The sequence below is a fragment of the Geotrypetes seraphini genome, chromosome 1, assembly GCF_902459505.1.
Source record: "Geotrypetes seraphini chromosome 1, aGeoSer1.1, whole genome shotgun sequence".
NCBI lineage: Eukaryota > Metazoa > Chordata > Amphibia > Gymnophiona > Dermophiidae > Geotrypetes > Geotrypetes seraphini.
In genome coordinates, this window is record NC_047084.1 from 118810946 (window position 1) to 118828675 (window position 17730).

At 44.9% G+C, this 17730-nt stretch overlaps 1 protein-coding gene across 1 annotated transcript in view; it reads left to right on the plus strand.

The window, feature by feature from the left end:
- The first annotated feature begins 7371 nt into the window (after positions 1 to 7371).
- GGT6 (gamma-glutamyltransferase 6) overlaps positions 7372 to 17730 on the plus strand; it is a 32851-nt gene continuing 22492 nt past the window's right edge. The window contains exon 1 of the mRNA XM_033929250.1: positions 7372 to 7493. Coding sequence (XP_033785141.1) covers positions 7402 to 7493 — 92 coding nt within the window. The 5' untranslated portion in view covers positions 7372 to 7401. The remainder of the gene's footprint in view (positions 7494 to 17730) is intronic.

Genomic DNA, 17730 nt, shown 5'->3' on the forward strand with positions numbered 1-17730 from the left:
TATTTAAGGTTTATTTTATTTGTGTTCTCAAAAGTTTTAATATAGCTGCAGCTAACTTTTCTCAATGTATGAAACTTTGCTGCCTCTATGTTCCTTAGTCACTTAGGAGGAAATTCTGTAAAAGGCACCTGAAGTTAGGGGCCTAATTTGACTTCAATAATGAGCGTTAACAAACTCATGATTGAAAAAACTAAACTTTAATTGGGAGATAGGCGTGATTCTATAAAAATAGGTGCTTAACATCTAAATAGGGGTTGAGAAAGACCTAGTTGCAATTCTCTACAGGACTTATGTGAACATAAGAATAGCTTTACCAATGGTCCATCTAGCCCAGTATCCCATCTTTGCAGAGGCCAATCCAGGTCACTAGTACCTGGCAAAAAATCCCAAATAGCAGCATTCCATGCCACCGTCCTTTGTCTGTCTAAACAGCAGACTATGGACTTTTCCTCCAGGAATTTGTCCAGCCTTTTTAAAACCAGCTACGCTATCCACTCGTACCATAACCATGTGTTCCAGAGCTTAACTGTTCTCTGTGTGAAAAAATATTTCTTCCTATTGGTTTTAAAACTATTACTCTGTAACTTCGAGTGTCCCCTAGTCTTTGTAAATCTTGATGCAGAAAAAAATTGCTCCACTTGTACCCATTCTACTTCACTCAGGATTTTGTAGACTTAATCATATCTTTCCTCAGCTGTCTCTTTTCCAAGCTGAAAAGCCCTAACCTCTCTAGTATTTCCTCATACAAGAGGAGTTCCATCCCCTTTATCATCTCGGTCAAACTTTTTTGAACCTTTTCTAGCATCGCTGTATCTTGAGATAAGGAGACCAGAATTGAGTGCAATACTACAGATGAGGTTGTACCATGGAGCGATACAGGGGCATTATTATAACATTCAATAATTCCTAGCATCCTGTTTTCTTTTTTGGCTGCCGCTGCAAATTGGGTGGAAGGATTAATTGTATTGTCTACGATGACACTCAGATCCTTTTCTTGAGCGCTGACCCCCAAGGTGGTCCACAGCATCCAATAACTATGATGTGGATTATGTTTCCCAAAGTGCATCACTTTGCATTTGTCCTCATTGAATTTCATCTGTCGCGTGGACGCCCAGTCTTAGAACATAGAGAAACAATATAAGATATGAGAGCTCTAAACAATTCAAACAACTATTTAACAGAAAAGGCTTAACGTGATTCCACCCTAGCTGGGCCCGGACGGAATCCACCCTAGAGTATTGAAAGAACTAAAGGATGAAATAGCGGAACTACTACAGCAGGTTTGTAATCTATCCCTGAAAACGGGTGGGTTGGAGGATTGGAAGATAGCCAATGTTATGCCCATCTTTAAAAAGAGATAGAGAGGTGACCCGGGGAACTACAGACCGGTAAGTCTGATCTCTGTTCCGGGGAAAATGGCAGAAGCGCTGAAAAAAGATAGCATCAAGGAGTATTTAGAGAGGCATAAACTTATGAAAACAAGCCAACATGGCTTCTGCAAGGGAATATCGTGCCTGGTGAACTTATTGCACTTCTTCGAAGGAATTAAACAGATGGACAAAAGGGACCCTATAGATATTGTATACTTAGACTTCCAAAAAGCCTTTGACAAGGTACCTCATGAACGCCTACTTCGGAAACTAAAGAACCATGGGGTGGCAGGAGACGTACACAGATGGATCAGGAATTGGTTGGCGGGTTGAAAGCAGAGGGTAGGAGTGAAGGGTCACTACTCGGACTGGAGGAAGGTCACGAGTGGTGTTCCGCAGGGGTTGGTGCTTGGACCTCTGCTATTCAATGTATTTATAAATGATCTAGAAACAGGGATGAAGAGCGAAGTAATAAAATTTGCAGATGACACCAAGTTATTCAATGGGGCTAGGACTAAAGAGGACTGTGAAGATTTACAAAGGGACCTAAACAAACTAGGGGAGTGGGTGACGAGATGGCAGATGAAGTTCAATGTAGAGAAATGCAAAGTCTTGCACGTAGGAAACACAAACGTAGGTACAGCTACCCAATAGGAGGGCTGTTATTGAGAGTTCCCAAGAAAAGGACTTGGGGGTAATAGTGGACATGACAATGAAGCCATTGGCACAATGCGCAGCGGCTGCTAAGAAAGCAAATAGAATGCTAGGAATAATCAAGGGTATTACAAGCAGAACGAAAGAAGTTATCCTGCCGTTGTATCGTGCGATGGTGCGCCTGCATCTGGAGTACTGCGTCCAATATTGGTCGCCGTACCTAAAGAAGGATATGGCGATACTCGAGAGGGTTCAGAAGAGAGCGATGCGTTTGATAAAAGGTATGGAAAACCTTTCATACGCTGAAAGATTAGAGAGATGAGCTTTTTTCACTGGAGAAGCGGAGATTTAGAGGGGATATGATAGAGACATAAGATCACGAAGGGCATAGAGAAAGTGGAGAGGGACAGATTCTTCAAACTTTCGACAACTACAAGATCGAGAGGGCATACGGAAAAATTAAGAGGGGACAGATTCAGAACCAATGCTAGGAAGTTCTTCACCCAACGGGTGGTGGACACCTGGAAGGCGCTTCCAGAGGGAGTGATAGGACAGGGTACGGTATTAGAGTTTAGGAAGGGATTGGACAATTATCTGAAGGAAAAGAGTATAGATAGAGGGCTAATATACAGGTCCTGGACCTGATGGACCTCAGGTCTGAGCCAGCAGAGGCATGGCTTATATTCTTATGTTCTAAAACATTCCTAGCTAATTTCTTATAAAGTAGGAAAACTAAGATATTTTCCTCGTGTCCAAGAAACTTCAAAGTTGCTCTAGTATAAAAAAAACCATTTAGTCTTGGCATATCTAATGAGACATTTGCATGGATAGTTTAACTGGAAGGTAACTTCTAAGTTTTTTGCCTCATCCCTCATGTGCAAAAACAACTTTCTATGGTCCTGAGTAGATTTAGTAACATCTGGGAATATCCATATTTTTTATACAGATTGAGATCTTTAAGTCTGTCCCCATATGCCATTTTAGTATCCTTCCTCTGGACCGACTTCATCCTTTTTATATCTTTTTGAAGGTGCGGCCTCCAGAATTGCACACAATATTCTAAATGAGGTCTCACCAGAGTCTTATACAGGGGCATCAATACCTCCTTTTTCCTACTGGCCAAACCTCTCCCTTTGCAACCTAGCATCCTTCTAGCTTTCGTCGTCATCTTTTCAACTTGTTTGGCCACCTTAAGATCATCACCTATAATCACACCCAAGTTCCGCTCTTCTGTCGTGCACATAAGTTCTTCACCCGCTGTACTGTTCCCTCAGGTTTATGCAGCCCAAATGCATGACCTTGCATTTGGTATCATCCGCAAAGAGGCAAATCTTACCTGACAACCCTTCAGCAATATTGTTTATAAAAATGAAGAACAGGCCCAAGAACAGAACCTTGAGGCACACCACTGGTAACATCCTTTTCCTCAGAGCGATCTCCATTGATTACTACCCTCTGTCGCCTTCCACTCAACCAGTTCCTGACCCAGTCCGTCACTTTGGGACCCATCCCAAGGGTACTCAGTTTATTTATTAGACATCTGTGTGGCAGAAAAAAGTATTTCATTCTGAATGTATTAATTGGAATGTTTGTGTGGAAATCTTGCCGCAGTCCTGTTATCTTTTCTCACTAGGTGTATTAATGTTTAAAATGTTTTTATATACAACTATTCTAAAACCAAAGCGGTTTACAATCAGACCGGAAAACTAAACTACAAATTGAAAGTTTGAAAAGGGAAGAAGAAGATAGAGAGGGAGGAGCTAACCACTAAAAGGATAAATGAGGGTGAGGTTTATCTCAAGCGTAACAATCTCAGCCATCCCATCCAAAAGCGAGCTTGAACAGGTAGGACTTTAATAAGCTACGAAATTTAACATAGGTGTTTTAAGACCTGGTTTAATACTTACAGTGCATTTTTCACACACAAGGTTGTTGCATTTTGAGTCCTGGGAGTTAGTGATAAGGTTACAACTTTTTTTTTTTTTTTTGCACAAGTGTGTGCATGGAGGGGCACAATTGAAAGAAACGTCCAAATTTGATTTGGACGTAGGGCACTAGTCACCCAGTCGGCAGTCTCAAAAGGTTCATTCTTGAAAAGTACGTTCCAAAAATTTTTTCCCCCAAAATCGTCTACCTGTGCATCCAGGCATTTAATCGCCCAGATCGCCATTACGTCTATCTCTATACCACATTCTCGACCAAAAATTCATCCATGTCCCAAGCACCCAGAACAAGACCTTTTAGATGTGGAATGCCCACTTCTTCCTGCTAGAACCCCTGAAGCTTCCCCCCACTCCCAAATGTCCGCAGCAGGAGGAGTGCCCAACCTGGCTGAGATCACCCTGTCTTGGGGTGAGGTGGCAGGAGGAATTGGGCACTCCTCCTGCCGCAGACATTCAGGGGTGGGGAGCGGGCTTCCCTATAGAAGATTAAATAAATAGTATGAAAAGCTTTACTCTCTGGTAACCAGAATGGTATTGTGATATCATAATGCCTCATTCCACCAATAGGAGCCAACCTCATCAGTGATGTCACAATGGTTTCATTGTCCTAGACTTACTTCACTTTTACTACATTTTGATTTCTAGAGTAGTGCTGTGGTTAAAGCTACAGCCTCAGCACCCTGAGGTTGTGGGTTCAAAGCCACGCTGCTCCTTGTGACCCTGGGCAAGTCACTTAATCCCCCCATTACCCCAGGTATATTGGATAGATTGTGAGCCCTCCAGGATAAATAGGGAAAAGTGCTTGAGTGCCTAAATGTACACCAGTTAGGTTATAAATGCTAAAAATAAATACAACATTTTTCTGTGTTTTAGAACAGGCTGTACAGTGGCAAATTCTGTTTTAAAATGCTGATGAAACTTAAGCCTCACAGACCTGCATGCAGTGGCATAGTAAGGGGATGGGGTGGAGGTGGAGGTGGGCAGTCCACCCCAAGTGCCGTTTTTGGTGAGGGCGCCAGCACCCACCCTCCACTCCTCCCCCACCGCACGCACACCTTCACTTTCCCCCCCCCCCCCCATCACACCTCTTATCTCTTCACAAGCAGCATTGGCTCTCCCTCTGACATCACTTCTGGGTCCCCTGCCTAGGAAGTGATGTCACAGGGAAAGCCTACACAGATGCGAGCAGCGAGTTGGCAATAGTGCTTGCACCGGGGAAGTTCAAAGAGGTACAGGGTAGGGAATGGCTGCATGCCCATAGCAGGGGACGTAGGGAGGGGGCAGAGGGCAGGGGAGGGGTGCCTCTCCCTCGTGACGCCACCGCCTCCTTTTAGGACTTGTCTAAAATGGGTTTGTTAAAGTGGCAGGCAGAAAAGGGGAAGCGCTGCTCCCTCTGTCACGTTATACTGTTCTGCCCCCCAGTCCTAATCACCCCCTGCTCTCTTGGTCACTACCTCCCCCCCAGTTTCCACTTACTTGAATCTGACTCCCAGACTCCCTTGCTTTCTAATCCCTCCATCATCTTTTGGCCAATCTCTCATTAATTGAAGCTGCGCCATCAAAGTATTGGATTATGAGAATTTCTGTTGCAACCATAACAGTTTCTGCCTGTGTCTTGCAGTACTGTAAGTGGAGTTTTATTGCATATAATCTCGTGGCATCTGCTGGCCTTTAGGAGTGAAACTTCCTAGGGAAGCTGGCACAGGGAGCCACAGACAGTCACAGATAAGAAGTTCTGTCAGGAGTTTCTTGCTGATGGCAGCAGAGAATAAGGACTCAAACCCTACCTCACCTGGCAAGCAATGTCCAACGTAATAATAACCTTGGTACTCTCAATCTTCGACTACTGCAATGCAATCCTACTGGGCATTGCAAAATACACGATTAAGCAGATTCAATGGCACAAAACGCAGCAGCAAGATTTCTGCTGGGAAAATCGAGGAAGACAAGTGCCACCCCGCTGATGAAAGAGTTTTACTGGCTCCCGATTAAAAGCAGGGTGAAATTCAATATCCTACTTCTGACGCACAAAATCATTCATCTCTCTGAACCACAATATCTATCGGCACACAACAACACGTGCACTACGCTTGAGCCAAAATCACCTGCTGGAAATTCCCTCCTTCAGAGACATCAAATACAAAAGCGTCAGGAAAAGAATGTTCTCGGTGATGGCTCCAAGGTGGTGGAATGCCCTTCCGAAGGAACTAAAACTAGAAAAGGATACCGGAAAGTTCAAGAAAGGGATAAAGACCATCCTCTTCGTAGACTACTTTGGCCAGTAAGACAACATAGAGGAGACAGTTGGCTAGTCCCCCCCTTCCCCCCCAAAAAAAAAAAAATTCAGGAACACATAGGATATAAATAGACCAAGGGCTGAAGCCCAGAAAACTAGACTGAGGAAGATAATACTTCAAAGATAAACATAAAACTTGATACAGATATGTGTATACAAAATAGATTATACTTAGTTAAACTGGCCAACCTCCTTAGCAGGTGTGTAAATATTGTGTACTTTGCAACAGTAAAGCTAGGATTATACGTGTATATACGTAGGACGACTGATTTGATAATTATAAACGTGTGTATATCAGTAGGATGATCAATTTGCCGGTAAATAGAATGATTGACTATGGCATAATCATGCTGGTATTAATAACTCCGTATTGTAACACCTTTACAGAAGCTCCTGCAAACCGCTCCGAATTGACTCCCCGCTCATTAGTGAGCAATAAGGTGCAGGTGGGGGCAAGGTGGATTCCCTAATCCAGTCCTGGGTTTAGCCACTAGATGCGGGACTTGTAGAGTGTATCTGATCTCCCTGAGAAAAGCAAGACTGCATACAAGTTTCAGCATGCAGTGGGGTAGTCCTAGGACTGGATCAACCTGTCGGGTAAGCCCCTGTCTTTCTTTCTTCAGTCCATGAAATTTGATTCAAAAGTTTTGAAAGTACAAATATAACCAATACAGATAACATCCAGTGCAGTAACTGAAAATAAAGCCAGGCATGGTTCAATTTACTTATTTTTCATTGCATGAAAAAAAAAGTGCCACTCAAAGGTCGGTTAAACTCTACCAATATATATAAACATTGAACCCAAATGATTTATTATCTTGTAAATATGTTTGCAAGGCAGACCATATTTCCATTTTACGCACAAGGGAGGAGAGAGTATACCTTCTTTCAGTGTGCCCCTCTTCGGAATTAGAAATGCAGAACTGATCAGGTTGTCTCAGGTGAGACATGTAACCTTGGCAATCAGTTAAGCACAGAGAGATGTGGCACTTGCTCTTGCTTGTACTGGATCCACTGGTCCTGGGCTTGGTGGCTCCTCCTTAGCCAGGGTGGAGTTACCTGGTGACTGTGGAGATGGCACTGCCCGGTGCGGGATAGCATTGGCAGAGTGTGCCCAAGAAGACCTGCAGGGGTGCAAATGGAGCCCTCTCACCCAGCCATTCATTACCAGAAGCTGCAGATTAGTGACAGCGAGGAAGGAGAGCAGGAAGTGACCGTGCACTTGCCCCGGTGAGTCCTTGAGACATCCCCTAGTCCTGCCATCTCCCCGGAGGACGTCTGTTTCCTTGTCTCATGTTCGATCTTTTTCACTTCTACTTGCACAGGGATGTATGTGCAGCTCTGAAAATGCATGTGTATAATTTCACAGGGTAGACGCGTAGCCTGGGAGGCATGCATGTCTGACGACTGGTGTAGCATTCGGGAAAGCTAGTTTATAGTTACACAGGTGCAGTCCCTGTCCAGGTGGCTTCTCCCAAAATGATCCTTGGAATAATGGACACATTGTGTCATACCTTTAGAGTTGCCTGAATCCAGAAAATCCCCCGGGGAGGGGGCAAGGAGACAAAGAAAGGGGCTGCATCTATTTACATGTATTTCTAAAGGGAAAGGGTTTGGGACGTGTAGTTTCACGACCACATTCGGTGCTTCAAGCATTTTCCCCGTCTGTCCCAGGGTGGGCTCCCAATCTATCTAATGCAGTGGAAGATCAAGTGACTTGCCCAGGGTCACATGGAGCAGCACAGGGTTTGAACCCACAACCTCAAGGCGCTTGAGCTGTAGCTCTAAGCACTGCACTACACTCTCCTAGTAATACATTTACAGCTTAAGTTAAAGAAGAAAGGAGAGGAAAAAAAAAAGCCAGAAGGTAAATGATTTACAAAGTAGTAATCACAGCAGCAAAGTAAAAGTGACAAGTTCAGTAATGAAACATTTTCCCAGGTTCTGGTACTGGTTCCAATTGTCCCTGGGCAGGTCCTGTTTTGCTGCTCTTAAGAACCTAAGAATAGCCTTCCTGGGTCAGACCCATGGTCCATCAAGCCCAGTAGCCCGTTCTCACGGTGGCCAATCCAGGTCCCAAAACCCAAGGAGTAGCAACATTCCTTTCAGAATCCCCAAAGAATAGCAAGATTCCGGAATCCCCAGAGTAGCAGCATTCCATGCTACCGATCCAGGGCAAGCAGTTGCTTCCCCCCATGTCTTTCTCAATAACAGACTATGGACTTTTCCTCCAGGAACTTGTCCAAACCTTTCTTAAAACCAGCTATGCTATCCGCTCTTACGAGTTCCAGAACATAAGAATAGCCTTACTGGGTCAGACCAATGGTCCATCAAGCTCAGTAGCCCGTTCTCAGGGTGGCCAATCCAGGTCACTAGTACCTGGCCAAAACCAAAGATGTAGCAATATTCCATGCTACCAATACAGGGTAAGCAGTGGCTTCTACCATGTCTCTCTCAATAACAGACTATGGACTTTTCCTCCAGGAACTTGTCCAAATCTTTCTTAAAACCAGCTACGCTATCCGCTCTTACCACAACCTCTGGCAAAGAGTTCCAGAGCTTAACTATTCTCTGAGTGAAAAAATATTTCCTCCTATTGGTTTTAGAAGTATTTCCCTGTACCTTCATTGCATGTCCCCTAGTCTCTGTAATTTTTGATGGGGTGAAAAATTGATCCACTTATACCCGTTCTACTCCACTCAGGATTTTGTAGACTTAAATCCTATCTCCCCTCAGCCATCTCTTTTCCAAACTGAAGAACCTCAACCTTTTTAGTCTTTCAAAGAAGTCAAGCACTTTCCTTTGCTTTGATTTTCTCTGTGGGCAGATAGTGGGGAGAAGAGCATTGAAGAGGAGAGGGAAAGGTTGGGAAATAGTGGGCGAGTGACTTTTCCTGATGAAGAAGGGGTGAGCTGGTTTTTCCTGCAGAACTGCAGCTCTTTTCTGAGGAATCTGAGTCACCTGCAGCAACCTTTGAGCCCTCCCCCCCCTCTCCCCACTTTCCTATTATAGGGGCTGTGGTGTCCCTTTGAAGAAGGTAGGCAGGGAGTGGCTCTGTTTCTTGCCGGCTGCCTCTGTTCTCAGCCCCTGGTTTTCCTCTCCTTTGGATTCTAATGATTACAGTACAGGGACCACCAGTGTTAATATCTATTGTATGTATAGACTTATTTGGCAAAAGTTAAGTTACATCGTGCTGTACTGAAAGACTGAACTCAACAGCACGAGATTCAGACAATAAAGTAGAAACCTAAGTTACTGCAAAAATCATGTTCATTGGCTCCTCTTGCTTAGTGTCCAAGCCACAACGCAGCCGAAGCAGGCGGCGGTTGAACTGCAAACCCCCTCGTTTCATCCCTCCCTTCCTTACCCAAAGCGGCAGCCGGTCAGCAGGAGACAGCGCTCAAAACAGGCTGCTCACAGCCTGCCCCGGCAAGAAGTGGTGCATCAGAGGAAAGGCCCTGCCGGGGCGGGCCGCGAACAGTCTGTTCTGAGCGCTGCCTCCTGCTGACCGGCTGTGCTTTGGGTAAGGAAGGGAGGGATGAAGTGAGGGGCTTTGCAGCTCAGGACCGCCACCTGCTTCTGTTGCTTGGGGGAGGGAGGGAGGTGGGGTTTGCAGTTCAGGACCGCCACCTGCTTCTGTTGCTTGGGGGAGGGAGGGAGGTGGGGTTTGCAGCTCAGGACCGCCACCTGCTTCTGTTGCTTGGGGGAGGGAGGGAGGTGGGGTTTGCAGTTCAGGACCGCCACCTGCTTCTGTTGCTTGGGGGAGGGAGGGAGGTGGGGTTTGCAGTTCAGGACCGCCACCTGATTCTGTTGCTTGGGGGAGGGAGGGAGGTGGGGTTTGCAGCTCAGGACCGCCACCTGCTTCTGTTGCTTGGGGGAGGGAGGGAGGTGGGGTTTGCAGTTCAGGACCGCCACCTGCTTCTGTTGCTTGGGGGAGGGAGGGAGGTGGGGTTTGCAGTTCAGGACCGCCACCTGATTCTGTTGCTTGGGGGAGGGAGGGAGGTGGGGTTTGCAGCTCAGGACCGCCACCTGCTTCTGTTGCTTGGGGGAGGGAGGGAGGATTTGCAGCGTTGGTGCTTCGGGTCAGGAGGGAGGTGGGGTTTGCAGTTCAGGACCACTGCCGCTGGTGCTTCAGGGGACTTTTTTCCCCTGCAATTTTTTTGCCGGTTGGGTGAGAGTGCCGGTTAACCAAGAACTGGTTAACTGAGACTCTACTGTATATAAATTTATGACTAAATACACAAAATTAAATACTGCTATTATTCTAAATAACAAAAGTAACGTTGATATTATCAAGGGCATAATCAAAGCTCTTGGACGTCCAAGAACCATAATAATAATAACTTTATTCTTGTATACCGCATTACCATGGAAGTTCTATGTGGTTAACAAATGAAGAGACTGTACATTTACAGCGAAATTACATTTTTGGCGATGCTACATTTACAGTGAAGTTACATTTGCTGTAAGTTACATACAGCGGTATTACATACAGCAGTGTTACATATGGCGGTGATACATACTGCGGTGTTCAATAAGGCAGAGCAGAGGCATTTAGTATGGGGAGTAACGAAGACGGGATAATTAGTTGGATTGAGTAATCCATTTTGTTAAGCCATTTAGTGGCTTAAAAGATTGGAGGAGTCGGAGAGTCTGGAGGTAAGTCGACCACCCAAAGCGTCCAAATGCCGATTTTCAAGACCAACTTTCTGGGCGTTTAGCTATAAGTCTTGAGTTCCAGTGGGCATATTGGGAGGTGTGTTATGGGCAGGATTAGATCCGGACATTACGTAGCTCTAATCGACTGTTTTGCAGGACATCCTAGATCAGTGTCTCTCATTTTCAGCTCTGGCACACTAAATGCAGCAAATGTTTTTTGCAGCACATTATTGAAATTATAAAATTGCAAAACCAACAAAAAATAAAATGTGAGCGTTATTTATTTAAAAGTCTTTAAGCTACATATGGGTAATTGTAACAATGGTGAAACTAAAGTAGCTAGAATAGAACTGTGAATCGATGCAATGGATGTGCTTGTTTTTGAATGCAAATTAACTCAAAATGTGGCTCGATAGTCGACAAGCAAGTCCGTATTTCATCATCCGCCATCTGCAGTTATTCTCTTTTTTTTTAAATTTAATTTCTGTCAGAGCTGAAAATCCAAGTTCGCAAAGATAAGAAGATCCAAATGGTTACAAAGCCTTGACTGCTGTGTGCTCAAGTTAGGATAACAACTGCATAAAAAAATAAAACTAAAATGACTTGTCATTAGATTTCTTGGACCAATCACATCAAAGAATGATGCTTGTCTGGGTGGTTGTATCCATCACGTACACAGATGCTTGCAGCATTGACAAGACTCTTGCATACACAACGTACATGTCATCTCTTCTAGTGTATGCTTATGAAGGGAATTTTTTAAAATAAGGTAAAATTCTGGAATCTCGCATGGCACACAGTTTGAGAGACACTGTCCTAGACAGAACTTAGACAGTCTAAGTTTATTCAGTACTGAGTGGAGTCAAACGGGTACAAGTGGATCGATTTTTCACTCCGTCAAAAATGACAAAGACTAGGGGACACTCGATGAAGTTACAGGGAAATACTTCTAAAACCAATAGGAGGAAATATTTTTTCACTCAGAGAATAGTTAAGCTCTGGAACGCATTGCCAGAGGTTGTGGTAAGAGCAGATAGCGTAGCTGGTTTTAAGAAAGATTTGGACAAGTTCCTGGAGGAAAAGTCCATAGTCTGTTATTGAGAAAGACATTGGGGAAGCCACTACTTGCCCTGGATCGGTAGCATGGAATATTGCTACCCCTTGGGTTCTGACCTGGATTGGCCACCGTGAGAATGGCTATTAAGCTTGATGGACTATTGGTCTGACCCAGTAAGGCTATTCTTATGTTCTTATCAAGAAATACCTGGGCTAGATCTGTTTTAGACATGTGCAAGTACTAAAAAGGTACCCAAACTAACTAGGTGACCACTGGGGGGATTAAGTAATGAGCCCCCCCCATACACCCTCAGTGGTCACTGACCCCCTCCCATCTCCCCAAAGATCTGAATGAAAGAGTACATACCTGTCTCTAGAACAACAGCGTCTGCTATGGGGAAGCCTAGTAGAACTCCACACAGGTGTCTTAAGTAGCCTGGGGAGTGGGCTAGTGAAGCATAGAGAGGAGAGACCAGGCCCATAAGACACTTTAACCACTACTTTTATGGTAAAACCCTACTATACTGCCATATAGGTGACATCTGTAGCCATAAGGGTTATAGAGGTGGTAAACGAGTGGGTCTAGTCGGTTTTAGGGGAATTTTGGAAGGCTCTGCATAAATTATAAGGAGGTTCTGGTGAGATATATATTTGGCACCAGGTGGAGTTCATAGCAGTGTCCTCTAAGGTATCCCACTGCTCTGATGGCAAGTCCGTCACACTGATGGCCACGCCCACATCCAAATGGTTGGACTTGGATGTTTTTGGGGTTGAAAATGGGGTATAAAGTTGGATGTTTTAGTGGCCTAGATGGCCAAGTAAACAATTAAAAAAAAAAAAAAAAAATATATATATATATATATATTTTATGTCTAGCGGTTCGGCTGTCAAAAATGGACAGTTTTGTGTTTCTGACTTTGGACGTTTAGCGGGAAGTGTCCAAATCACACTTAGACGTCCTTTTTGAAAATGGTCGACCACGTTACTTCAATAACCTCAGTTTTTGTTCCTACCATTTCTGCTTTTGAATCGGATTTAAAAATAGAAAGGGGAAGGCACGTGGAACATGCCAGGCTATTGGCTGGTACAGTTTTAAAACCGCTGCATCTTTAAATTAAATGTCCTCCTTTCCTATTACAACTGGTGTTTCTTTTTCTGTTGTATTTAAGAACATAAGAAGTTGCCTCCGCTGAGGCAGACCAGAGGTCCATCTCGCCCAGCGGTCCGCTCCCGCGGCGGCCCATCAGGCCCACTGCCTGAGCAATGGTCCCAGACTATCCCTATAACCTACCGCTACTCTTATCTGTACCCTTCAATTCCTTTATCCTCCAGGAACCTATCCAAACCTTCTTTGAAGCCCTGTAACGTGCTCCGGCCTATCACAGCCTCCGGGAGCGCGTTCCATGTGTCCACCACCCTCTGGGTGAAAAAGAACTTTCTGGCATTTGTTTTAAACCTGTCTCCTTTTAATTTTTCCGAGTGCCCCCTTGTACTTGTGGTTCCCCGTAATCTGAAAAATCTGTCCCTGTCTACTTTTTCTATACCCTTCAGGATCTTGAAGGTTTCTATCATGTCTCCTCTAAGTCTCCGCTTTTCCAGGGAGAACAGCCCCAGCTTTTTCAGTCTGTCAGTATATGAGAGGTTTTCCATACCTCTTATCAGTTTAGTTGCTCTTCTCTGGACTCCCTCAAGTACCGCCATGTCCTTTTTGAGGTACGGCGACCAATATTGGACACAGTACTCCAGATGCGGTCGCACCATTGCACGATACAGTGGCAGGATGACCTCCTTTGTCCTGGTCGTGATACCCTTCTTAATGATACCCAACATTTTGTTTGCTTTTCTTGAGGCTGTGGCGCACTGTGCCGACGCCTTTAAAGACGTGTCCACCATCACTCCCAGGTCTCTTTCAAGGTTACTTACCCCTAGCAGTGATCCTCCCATTTTGTAGCTGAACATCGGGTTCTTTTTCCCTACATGCATGACCTTGCATTTCCCTACATTAAAGTTCATTTGCCATTTTTTGGCCCATTTTTCTAGCGTCGTTAGGTCCCTTTGCAGATCTTCGCAGTCTTCCATGGTTTCAACCCTGCGGTAGAGTTTGGTGTCATCCGCAAATTTAATAACTTCGCAATTTGTTCCCGCCTCCAGGTCATTAATAAATATATTGAACAGGAGCGGTCCCAGCACCGACCCCTGCGGAACTCCGCTCGTGACCCCATGCCAGTCTGAGTAATGGCCCTTCACTCCAACCCTCTGTTTCCTGTCTGCCAGCCAGTTTTTGATCCATCGGTGGACCTCCCCTTGCACCCCGTGTCTCCACAGTTTTTTAAGCAATCTTTCGTGCGGTACCTTGTCAAAGGCTTTTTGAAAGTCAAGGTAAATGATGTCAATGGATTCTCCTTTATCCACCTGTCTATTTACTCCCTCAAAGAAGTACAATAAGTTTGTGAGGCATGACCTACCCTTGCAGAAGCCGTGCTGGCTCGTCTTTAGCTGTCCATTGTTTTCTATGTGTTCACAGATACTGTCCTTAATCAGTGCTTCCATCATTTTTCCCGGGACCGAGGTCAAGCTCACCGGCCTGTAGTTCCCTGGGTCCCCCCTTGAACCCTTCTTGAAGATGGGCGTGACATTTGCAATTTTCCAATCCTCCGGGATCTCTCCAATCTTTAAGGATAGGTTACATATTTGGCGAAGTGGCTCTGCTATTACGTTCCTTAGTTCCTTTAGTACCCTTGGGTGAATGCCGTCCGGACCTGGCGATTTGTCGCTCTTTAGTCTGTCTATCTGCCTGAGGACATCCTCTTGGCTTACCTCTAGTTGGACCAGCTTTTCATCCCGATCCCCATTTACGATGTCCTCCGGTTCCGGAATATTGGATGTATCCTCCCTCGTGAAGACTGACGTGAAGAACTTATTTAACCTGTCTGCTATCTCTTTTTCCTCTTTTACCACTCCTTTTTTGTCTCCATCATCCAATGGCCCCACTTCTTCCCTTGCCGGTTGCTTCCCCTTCACATATCTGAAGAACGATTTGTTTTATTTATTATAAATTGCTGAGCTCTGATTGCACCAAGAATTGGTAATCCATTACATTTTTAAATAAACATAAATATAATCCAGAGATTTATCCTTCCATGACCATAAGAAAGGGGGAAAAATCTAGAGGCCAAAAAAATCAGTGAGGAACATTCAGCTGGAAAGCCTTACACCAACTATGAATTTGAAAAGCGCAACATACAATCTGGAAAACAGGGCAACAGAAATCCTGAAGAAACTATGAAAGACCCTCCTGAGTTAAGCTGTTTATGCAATGAGCTGGGAACCCAGAGCCATTCCAGTCTGTGGCCCACAGCAAGTCAACAAACTGCTACTGCATTTTGGACAAGTTGAAGGGTCCCTTATGTGCAAACTGGAGTCCTAGAAAAAGCACATTGCAATCAACCAAGGGGGAATGAAACAGAAAAGAGGCAACATTGAACTATAGTAATGTTTGCTTGTAGGTAATAGTGTGGCCCAGTGGTTGGAGCTCCAGCCTCAGCACCCTGAGGTTGTGGGTTCCCTTGTGACCCTGGGAAGCCACTTCATCTCCCCATTGCCCCAGGTACATTGGATAGGTTGTCAGTCCATCAGGATAGACAGGGGAAAATTCATGTAAACAGTTCCGAGCTCCTCTAGGGAGAATGGTATAGAAAATTGAATAAATCAATAGTGTGAAAAGCTTCAGCCTCTGATAACCAGAGCTAGTATTGTGACATCATAATGCCTCATTCCACCAATGCCTAAGAGCCAACCTCAGTGATGTCACAATGGCTTCATTGTCCTAGACTTGGTTCACTTTTACTACATTGTGATTTCTAGAGTGGTGCAGTGGTTAAAGCTACAGCCTCAGCATCCAGAGGTTGTGGGTTCAAACCCCCACTGCTCCTTGTGACCCTGGGCAAGTCACTTAATCCCTCCATTGCCCCAGGTACATTAGACAGATTGTGAGCCCCCCTGGGACAGACAGTGGAAAATGCTTGAGAACCTGAACAAATTCATGTAAACTATTCTGAGCTCCTTTAGGAAAATCGAATAATATAGTAACTGAGAGCAGATAAATTCAGGATTAAATGATCTTCTTTCTGTGATATTTTGGGACCGGAGACTATAGAAGTCCGTCTGGTACTGTCCTTAGCTTCAAAGATTACTCCAGCCTATCCAAACCATGTCGTCATATGCGGGACATAGACTGTAAAGGTTTGCCCAGCAAATTTTCCCAAGCTAAAGGTGCAAGTACGCAGCTTTAACTAAAAAATGTTTTTAAAAATTCCAAAACCAGAAAGAAAAATAAAATGTTCTGTATGTCCTCAGAAATCAATAGAAATGAAAGCCTCTTTCTTCACCGGCTCACTGCTCGCTTGCGGTGGGCTTCAACGCCAAGAAATGTAAGGTCATGCATCTCGGTAACGGAAATCCTTGCAGAACTTACACCCTGAATGGAGAAACATTAACAAGGACTACGGAAGAACGAGACTTGGGAGTAATCATCAGTGCTGACATGAAAGCAGCCACTCAAGTGGAGAAGGCTTCATCTAAAGCACGGCAGATGATAGGTTGTATCAAGAGAAGCTTCGTCAACAGGAAACCTGAAGTCATGATGCCATTGTACAGAGCCATGGTGAGACCTCATCTGGAATACTGTGTGCAATTCTGGAGGCCACATTACCGTAAGGATGTGCTCAGAATTGAATCGGTTCAGCGGATGGCCACCAGGTTGGTCTTGGGGCTAAAGGGTCTCCCGTACGAAGAAAGATTGAGCAAATTGCAGCTCTACACTCTCGAAGAGCGTAGGGAGAGGGGAGACATGATTGAGACTTTTAAGTACATCACGGGACGGGTCGAGGTGGAAGAGGATATCTTTCTTCTCAAGGGACCCTCGACCACAAGAGGACATCCGCTCAAAACTCAGGGGAGGGAAGTTTCGTGGAGACGCCAGGAAGTACTTCTTCACGGAGAGAGTGATTGAGCATTGGAACAAGCTTCCAGTACAGGTGGTCGAGGCACGCAACATCCCAGACTTCAAGAACAAATGGGATACCTATGTGGGATCCCTACGAGGTCATGCCAAGGGATAGGGTCACTAGGACTTGAATTGGCGGGTCAGTAGAATGACAGTATAATTATTGTACTTTAGGGGTCAGTAGACTTAAGAGGGTGGGTAAATGGTGTGGGCAGACTTAATGGGCTATGGCCCTTATCTGCCGTCATCTTTCTATGTTTCTATGTTTCCTTTCAGACCAGGACCAAGAGGAACAGTAGCTTCAGCAGAAGAGTCACCCTCCCTCATAAAAATCCATTTAAATAAGGCCCTTTATGTCTTTGCAGTGTAATCTTTGTTGAAGGGAGGCCTAGTCGCGTTCAAGGAGATTTTCGACTAGCAGGGCTTGGGGGATCCCCACCAGGCGCAGTGGGTGTGCTGGAGCCCAAAGAGGGTGGGTCCCTGTTCACCCACATCAACCTGTGGCTATGCTATTGACCTGACCTTTAAATAATAAGTGACAGCAGATAAAGACCTGAATGGTTCATCCAGTCTGACCAACAGTCATGATTAAATTGTCTTTCTTTCTTTGGGCCATAGATCGTAGAAGTCCGCAGGTTCCAAATTTCTGGAATTCCCGTCAAAGCCCTTCCCTACTTATGATCAACCAAATCACTATATATGGGACACAGATTGTGCAAGACCTCCCAGAATCAGCCGTAGTTTGTT